Source organism: Grammomys surdaster, unplaced genomic scaffold (genome assembly GCF_004785775.1).
Source record: "Grammomys surdaster isolate TR1022 unplaced genomic scaffold, NIH_TR_1.0 166, whole genome shotgun sequence".
NCBI classification, from domain to species: Eukaryota; Metazoa; Chordata; class Mammalia; order Rodentia; family Muridae; genus Grammomys; species Grammomys surdaster.
The window spans coordinates 9016745-9026038 of record NW_021604614.1 but is presented as its reverse complement, the minus strand read 5'-3'; the positions used below and the strand labels follow the sequence as shown (position 1 = coordinate 9026038).

Below are 9294 nucleotides of genomic sequence, written 5' to 3'. Positions count from 1 at the left end.
AACCCATACTCCAAAGAGAAGATTGAGATGAAATCCATCAGGGAGCTGGAGAAACTAGCCAGCTAGGGGTCGTTGCAGGGAAAGCCAGGCTCTTGGGCAGCGCTGGCACATACAGCCAAGTCCCAGCTGCCTAATGAGCCCTCTAGAGCCAGGAGAGAAGGCCAGTCAGGTCCCATCATTCCTTGTAATAAGGCTCACAATTAAGCCTCTGGGGAATCTCTTCACTCTCAAGACAGTCCGTGTGTTCTGCTCCTTCAGGCCAGGCCTGTATTGGCAGCTGGGTCAGGGCAATCCTTAAAGGGGAAAATAATAGATTGTGGCATGAATCTGGCCCCTGGCTGCACACCTAAATTCCCACTCTGACATAGGATGTTCTCTGGGGACTCCAACCGCATAATGAACAAGCAGCATCTAATCCACATAGCTCTGTGTAATTGGGCCACAGTGGGTGCTGCCAAGGAAATAACCCAATGTACCAGTTGTGTACAAGAGCCAGTATCTTGGTTGTCAAGAAGAGACCTATGGGGGGTCCTATGGAGGTCAGGCTCCTCCATATGGTAACTCAGGGATCCATGTGTCAGTACCCACATAGAAGCTCTGAAAACTCTCCCCCATTCTATAGGAAGTGACACCTATCACCAGTGTCCACAGCTGTCACCCAGAACTAGGTGAGAAGCCCTATCTGTACAGAAACCAGGAAAGTTAAAGGGAATCATGTGTTGGGGGAGAGGGAACTTTGGGAAGGAGAATCAGAGGACATGGGAAAGCCCCCCCCCTTTATCAAGGGAAGCAAGGAGGAAGGGAGGAGGGATAAATAACACCAAGAATGTACAGATGCTTGACAAAGCCATAGAGGACGTTATTTTATGTTTACTTAAAAGACATGTTTAATATATGTGAGTGTAAATGTATATCATGCATAATTTTAATTAAGGTATGTCACTTGGGGTATACCACTTCCTCTTTCGAAGGACCAGAATTCAGTCCCCAGCACCCATATTGAGCAGCTCACAACTGCTTGTAACTCTATTTAAAGCCTCTGCGGGTACCTGTAACTGTGTACATGTTCCCAGGAGGTGCTTTTGACCTGTGAGCCATCTCTTCAGTCCCTATGTGTTGTCTTAAATCACTTGCATGAGAAATATTATGTTTTGTCTTGTTCTGAGCCAGGGTCCTGCTTTGTGGGTCTGACTTTCCTGGAATTCACTATGTAGACCAGGCTGCTCTTGAACTCACAGTGATCCTTCTGCCTCTGCTTCCTGAGTGCTGAGATTAATGGCTTGTGCCACCATGCCTGGTGGTAAGATTGAAAACAAAACCCCACCAATATCGGACTTCTTTCTTTCCAAGGAGCTTCTTTATCCACAAGGTGGGTAGAATTGTGTCCTCCTAAAGAACCGTTGAAGCCCCAACCCTTAGTGTCTGTGGGAACAGGATTTTTTTTTTTTTGGAGAAGTAATACAGGTAAAATGTAGTCAGACTAGAATCTTCAACTGTGTGCATGTTCCCAGGAGGTGCTTTTGATCCGTGAGCCATCTCTTCCTATGTGTTGTCTCAAATCACTTGCACTAGAAATATTCTGTTCTATCTTGTTCTGTATCCTTTTGAGGAACACGTCTGTATCCTTTTGAGAAGATGAGAAAAACCAAGACACAGTAGAAGGTAAGGCATAGCCAGGAGCTATCATAGACCTCAGGAGGCATCTGGAGATGCTTTCACTTCAAACTTCAAGACTCTGACACTATGGTGGTTTGAATATGCTTGGCCACTCCCTAGTGACAATATTAGGAGGTGTGGCTTTGTTGTTGGATGAGGTGTGGCCTTGCTGGAGGAAGTGTGCCACTGTGGGGGTGGGCTTTGAGACTTTCCTCCTAGCTGCCTGAGGACAGTCTGCTTCTGGATTCCTTTGGATGAAGATGTAGAACTCTCAGCTCTGTCTCCATCACCATGTCACCCTGGACACTGCCATGCTTCCCACTATGATAATGGACTGAACTCTGAAACTGTAAGACAGCCCCAATTAAATGCTGTCCTTCGTAAGAGTTGTCTTGGTCACGGTGTCTCTTCATAGCAATGGAAACTCTAAGAAAGACATTGACAGGGAACAAATTCCTGTTGTTCTAGGTCATAGGGTTAGTGGCATTTTGGTACAACAGTCCTGCAGATGTGTACCCCTCCACACCCCCCCTAGAAATGCTCCCGCAAACATACACTGAAGGGTAAGCCTTTTACTTCCCTGCCCTCAACATTTTGCTAGAGTCTTACATCTTCTCCATAGATATGTGTCAACAGGACCCAACAAGGTCTTCTCAAGGGATTCCACTGAACCAAGTCAATCTTGTATTGGGATCTCTGGCCAGCAGCCTTATCACCCAGAATGCTCCTTTGAGCAGTTGAGTGGCTGTTGGTCTGGAAGATATGCCTCTTCCAGGATAGCATCCCTGGTCTACACACTCTTCTTACTGAATGTTTTGCTGCTGCGGAGGCAGAAGCAAGGTGGAGAGGAGCTAATGAGGGCTCTTTGGGAGGTGTCAAGCAGGTGGTGAATTCACAGTTTTGAGCTTTCCCAGAGGGAAACACACACATACATATTTACTGACTCACACTCCCAGGGTGCCCTAGCACAGCCTCATTTGTAAAGTGGGTGCGAAATGAAGAAATAAGGGTGTAGAAAAAGCTTTGGGGGCTGAGACATTCCTGGAAACCCCAGGGGCCTGCCTGAACCTGAGCCCCAAACCCAAGCCGGTCCTCGTAGTAGTTTCTAGAAACTTTGGACCAAAGGCTGACAACATGGGTTGAACTACCAACTTCATAGCAGGAAGGTCCAATACTAGAGCTGGAATGTGACCATGTTTTAAATAAAAATGTGTCTACATGTACTCAGACATTCTGAGGGTGCACTGGACTAAGTAAGACTTAATCCTACAAGCAGGTGTCTTTATGTGACCTTTGGCCACACTGAGAGAGACCTAAAGAGAAGATAGAAGGAGATAGAAGGTGATTTGGGGGGAGGAGTATACTGGGGATCAAACCCAGGGCCTGGTACATACCACTGAGCTATACTCCAGTCTCAAGGCGCTGTTCTAAGAGCAAGGGACATCAAAGACCACCAGCAAACTGCCAGGGAAGACCCTCCTGCTTCAAAACTCTTAGAAGGAGTAGACCTCATCAACACTTTTAACCCAGAAGGTCCTACCCTCCAGATGAGAGGCAACATAGTGTTCAAGGTTCCTGGTTTGCCAAATCCTCATGGCTGGATACCAAGAAGTGGCCTGGGGGGTAGGTGGGTGGGAGAAAGAACAGGCTTATCCTTCTGGATGTGATGTTGAGAAGACGGTAATGGTGGCTTCAGAGATGCTCTTCCCAGCATATAGGAAGCTCTTTGCTCCCTGGGACCCCAGGGTGGTCAGATTTGAGCGAGAGGGCATGGATTTCTATACCTGGTAATGATTTTTTTGTTTGTTTTTTGTTCATCCAAACATTGGGTAGTAGTTGCTCAAATCCTCGACCTTGTGTTTCCCAAGATAGACACTCTTTAACAGAGTTGTGTTCCTTGTGGCTGTGTGTTTGTGTGGGTATACTTATTTGTATCGGTGTTCACTCTTGAACAGAATTCTATTCTTTGTGGGTGTGTGTTTGTAGGGCTGCCCCTGTTTGTATAGGTGCATGTGTGTATATGGACATGTACACATGTGTGCATACATGTTGGAGGTCAGAGTTCAACTGTAGTTGTTGTTACCCACATGCTGTTCACGTTGATACCTTTTATTATTATTATTTATTGTGTTATGTGTATGAATATTTTGCCTGCATGTATGTGCAGCGTGTGTGTCTATGTCTGGTAAGTGCTGGGGCCAGAAGACAGTGTTGGATCCCTGGAGCAAGAATCACAGGAGGTTGTGAGTCACCTTGTGGGTGCTGGAAACCCAAACTTGGATCCTTGGCAAGAACAGCAAGCACTCGTAACTATTGAGCCATCATCTCCCCAGCCCCAACTTCATAATTTTTCAAAAGTTTTATTTATTTCTTATTTGTGTGTGTGTGTGTGTGTGCACAGATGTGCCATGGAATGTGATGGAGGTCAGAAGACAACTTCAGAGAGTCAGTTCTCTCCTTCCACCATCATGTGGGCTCCAAGAATTGAACTCAGGTCATTAGGCTTGTGCAGCAAGCTCCTGTAGCTGCTGAGCCATGTTTGAAGCCCACGACCTGTTGTTTGAAACGGAGCCCCTCAGTGTGACCTGGGGCTCACAGAGTAGGCAAGGCTAGCCTGCCCATCACTCCCCTAGAGATCTGTTTGTCTCAATTTCTCCAGCACATGGATCCTGTGCCAAGCTTCTTGATGTGATGCCGAGAACCAAGTTCAGACCCTCATTCTGGTAGAGCAAATCCTTCATCTCCATGGCCCCTAACACTGTCTTCTTTAGGCACTCTGTGCTTGCCTGGGGGATTCAGAAAAGAATGGTACTCTTTGCAGAAACATAGCCTTTACTAACTCTTAAAACCACACAGCTCCTGACTCTGTCTTTTCCCCCATCTAGGGTGGAGTTGGTTTCAAGAATCAGTTTTCTTCAAGGAAGATGGGAGCAGGTGGAGTTAAGGTTCTGTTCCAAGTACACTCTGGGGTTCAAGGGTCCCATACTTGGTGATCAACTATGCATACTGACTATACCCTTTCTCATGGTGTATTCATTTGTAAGGAACAGTAGAACCTGGGTATTTTTAGGCAAAAGGCACAGGGTTTTAAATAGTTAAATTTTTACTTCTGGTACTTGGTATTTATTTATTTATTTATTTATTTATTTATTTATTTATTTAACATATGGCTATGCCCAAATTATTTAATCTTTATCAATGTTCCCCAGTGTAAGTAAGGTCTTCGAGAGTGGCACGTGTCCCACCCCAGCGCCATCTTACTGGCAAAGGACTGGATCCATAAATGGCTGAACGACTAGCACTCATCAGTGTATGTGCGTGTGCACGTGCATGTGTGTGTGTGTGCATGGTACACTCTGTGTGCGCTCGCATGTGTGTGTGCGCACACACACACACACACACACCCCACACACATGCATCTCAGTGCTCTGTCATCTTTTCTCTATGAAGAACTGTGTTGGGGACACAGTGAATGAAGTTTGAAACTCAAGGGTAGTGTATGTGTGTGTTCATACACTAGGGACATTGGACATCGGTCTAAGTTGCTCTTCATGTTATTTTTTTTTTGAAACAGGGTCTCTTGATGAACCTGAGGCTCACAGGTTCAGTTAGGCTGGGTGGCCAGTGAACTCCAGGGATCTCCCTTCTCTACCTCTCCAGTGCTGTACCTAACAGACACACACCACTGTGTTTAGCTTTCTGTGGGTTCTGAGTCTGTACCACCTTCTCCACCAAAGTCATTTTTTGAATACAGCTGTGTGTAAATACCTAGGAGTCCCAAGGAGAGGACAGAGTGCCCTCAGTGCTCCAGCACACGGGGAGGCTGGGCCAAGGGCTTGCCTTTGAGGCTTCCATCTACTATCTGTCAGCAGGCTTTTAGGAGAGATTTACACATATGATTTATCTTCAAATCCTTTCAGGTCCTGAAGGAGAGACACTCAACTCACGGTCCACTCTGTCATCATGTGTCAGCATCCCCTCGGTGCCGGGAGCGGCATTACAGGATGTCAGGGTGTAATTGGATTGCACCAGCTCTTTAATCTAAATTTTCATTTACCAAAAGCCATAGCATTGGGAAAACCGTTTGCAATGGATGCAGGGAGGCGGGGTGGGGGGGGCTGGGAGGAGGGAGGGGGGGGAAGGGGAGGCAGGTCAGCGTGTGGAAAGACAAAGGCCAGCCATAAAGCCACAGAGTGCATGTTTTATATTTACAGTTGGTAAGTTTATAAATATAGATTACATTCTTACAATCTACAATACATTCTACACGTGGAGGAATTTGAGAACCGGCATCCGTTGCAGTAGTCAAGGAAACGTCATGTGGGTAAGAAACGGGAAGAAATCGGAGAGGAGGCGACGGGAAGCAGGGAGGATTTGCAAAGGTGGTGAAGGAGTAAGAGTTTCATCACCCACCCAAAAGGAGGGAGAGTCTACTGGGAGCTGGGAGCTGGGTGGCTTGCTGGCTGTCAGAACAAGAGGATTAGCACCACAGTCAGAGGGGAGAGGGCCTGAGGGGAAGGAGAGGAGGTGGGACTCACGGTCCTCTAGGGAGGTTCTCTTATATGGTGGGGGTGAGACTAATAAGAGGAGGGGGAGGGGAGGGAGATGAAGAAGGAGACAAAGCGATAAAGACAGAAAGTAACAGGAAAGAAAAGAGAAGTAAATGACGGTGTTAGAATTACCCAGAGACTCATCTCCTCCACCCTTCCAGGTCATGGCTACTCTTCAATGCATCATCCTCACTTCACAGTGAGACCAAGATTGGGGTGGGGGACCCCCATCATGCCTCCCCTACCATCTCCATAGGCTCAGCATCTGAGCGATCATAGAGACATTTTGACGTTAAGCCATGCTAATCCTTTCATGGATGACGTGGGGTCCAAGTGCTTGCAAGAGTAGGTACACCCCCACACGCACCCACAGACACACGCACAGCCTCCACAGACACACAGCTACCTGCTATGTGCACACCCACACGCAGACACACGCATACCCTCATACACACGCATATACCTACACATACTCGCTCACCTCTCTCATGCTGCCCAAACATGCAGAAGTCCACTTTCCTGACTCTCACCTCTTATAGTTCAGAAGAGCCAACCTGCACTGAACAGATGGCTCTGTCCTAATACCCTGATGACAAATTCTTGGACAGGAGACCCAGCATGGGGGGCAGCAGAGCCCATCACAAAACAGGCCCTCTGTGGTTTCTAGGAAAGCAGGGAAGGGGTGGGGAATTCACCCCGAGAGTCCTTGTTTACACTCTGAAGACCAGTCTCTTTACAGAGATGTGTGTCCCTGGGACCTCCACTATAGAATGCCACCTGAAGTTGACAGAAAGCTCAGGGGACCTTGAGGAAGGAACAAATTCTAGGAATTACTCTCCCTTCCTCATCTACAAATAACCAATGGCTGAAGGATGTCAGTAGAGCGTAACGATCAAGTTCAAATCTAGTGAACTTAGGTAAGGAGCCATGTGTTTTGTACCCAATGTCCTACAGACAGGGAGCTTCTCCCAATTGCTCCAATGATGTATGTGTGTGTTTATGTATGTATGTATGATGTATGTATGTATGTATGTATGTATGTATGTATGTATGTATGTGTGTATGTATGGCATGTAGTTACAAAGACAGTTGTGGGGTCATTTACCCATTTCCCCTCTGCCCTACTAACCTCTTCCTTGGCCTGTCAATAATCCCTGGCCAACTTTGACCTCATCTTTGGGAACTACCAGCTCAATACCCTGCTCCCCATAGCCAGCTTCAGTGCTACACTCTGCCTGTGAGCATACTTAGAGTCAGCCCCGCTGGTCCACTCAGATGCCATGCCTCTTGCTCCCGACCCACGCATGTTCAACCTGAGCCTTGCCTTTTTAATATTTTTCTCTTTTTCCTGGTCTGAAATAGTGATTATCAGAGCAACATGGATCTGACAAGAAACCAAATTGAGAGAGCGTTCTTCCCTGCGAACCCTTAAACAACGCATCTTTGTTCCAGGTTTGACAACATCTTGCCATGCACAGTAAACCTTGGAAGTCGAACCAAAGCATCATGCCATATGGCATGTGCATGAACACTGACTCTGGGCCTCCCCAGCTAACAGGGGCTCATTTCCCAGGGTTCTATGGACAGTGCTGCCCTTGTGATGTCCTCTTGTCTCACTTCTCCCCTGGGTGTGTGTCTACTCCCCATACCCAAGTGGGTTAAAGGCTGAAAGGTAAGAACCGCATTGGTATATCCATTACACGTGCTCATGTAGCCTCTCCATGCAACTGTGAGGTTCTGGGCACTCGCCGGGCTCTAGGGCCTGGCAGACCCATTTAATGTCATCCTCGTTACTCAACACCATGGTGTTCCCAGAAGGACACCCATCGTCTGAGGAGATGGCCGAGAACGTGGAAAATGTCACTCTTTTCCTTTTGGAGGTAGGGGATGTAGGGGGTTCGCTTTTCTGTTCTTTGTCATCTGTGAGCATGGCTCCCGTGGACCTGAACAGCTGTCCACTGATGCTGTTCTGAGAGTTTGAGCTGAGAAGGAGTTTGCTCTCCTCAAAGTCCAGACCCCTGTCAATGGCAGTGATCTGCTCCTCTTGGGAGGAGGCGAAGTTCATATGGTTCCCCAACAGCTCTGTCCGGTTGCTCAGCCCAACCCAGTCATGAGAGTGACTCAGACCTTCTTGCTCCTCAAAGGGAACCTGTTTGTGCCTGTACTTCAGGGCAAAGGTCACACAATTAATTAAGAACACCAAGATAGCCAGGCAGAAGACACCCAGCAGAGCATACATGCCAATTTCGAGGTCACTCAGCCCCTTGGCTGCATCAGGGTCATGTTCCTCAGTGCCCACGTTGCTCCCGGGGAGGTCCACCTGGTCTGGGAAGCTGGTGAGGTCTGTGGCCATGGTCTGTGAGAGGATGATGTCATCTAATAGGTTTTCCTGGCCTTCCTTCTTCTGGAAGGTTGGCCGCTTGGTTGTACTGCCCCATCCCTCCATGAGCCCCATGGATGAGCTGCTGTAGTATGGTCCCTCAGGGCTCCCCCATTCCTGAAAAGGCTTTTTGGACCTCCTGTCATTGATATTCTCCACATGAAGCCCAGCCCCAAGGTGTGCACTCTCACTGCCGTTGGGGTTCGCATCGTTCTGTCCAAATTTAACCTTGATGCTAGCTGTTCCCACAGCCAGCACACTCTTCCGCTTAGACTTCTGGCAAGATTCACTGATGAGCATCTCTACCTTCACCAGGGCCCCCTGTCCTTCGTTTTCTGCAGCAATGATAGGCCACTTGAATTTGGGATCCTGGAGGATGGAGACAACCTTCTCGTCCAAGGATGTAGCCATCAGGGAGAAGTCTTTCTCATCATAAATGTCCAAGGGGGTGACAGAGCCGTCGCTGAACTGCACCCAGCAGCTGATGGCTGCTTCCTGTGGAGCAAGAGAAGTGGGTCAACATGCGGAGCAAGGGAAGTGGGTTAACGTGTCTGGAGGTTCAACAAACAGCCTCTCCCTCGTTCCCTCTCCCTCTCTCCCCCTCTCCTCTCCTCTCCTCTCCTCTCCTCTCCTCTCCTCTCCTCTCCTCTCCTCTCCTCTCCTCTCCTCTCCTCTCCTCTCCTCTCCTCTCCTCTCCTCTCCTCTCTC

General features: G+C 48.0%; 1 protein-coding gene across 1 annotated transcript in view; it reads right to left on the bottom strand.

The window, feature by feature from the left end:
* Positions 1-7629: 7629 nt before the first annotated feature.
* Positions 7630-9294, bottom strand: part of Tmem132d (transmembrane protein 132D) — a 626423-nt gene continuing 624758 nt past the window's right edge. Inside the window, exon 9 of the mRNA XM_028766177.1 lies at positions 7630-9081. Coding sequence (XP_028622010.1) covers positions 7903-9081 — 1179 coding nt within the window. The 3' untranslated portion in view covers positions 7630-7902. The remainder of the gene's footprint in view (positions 9082-9294) is intronic.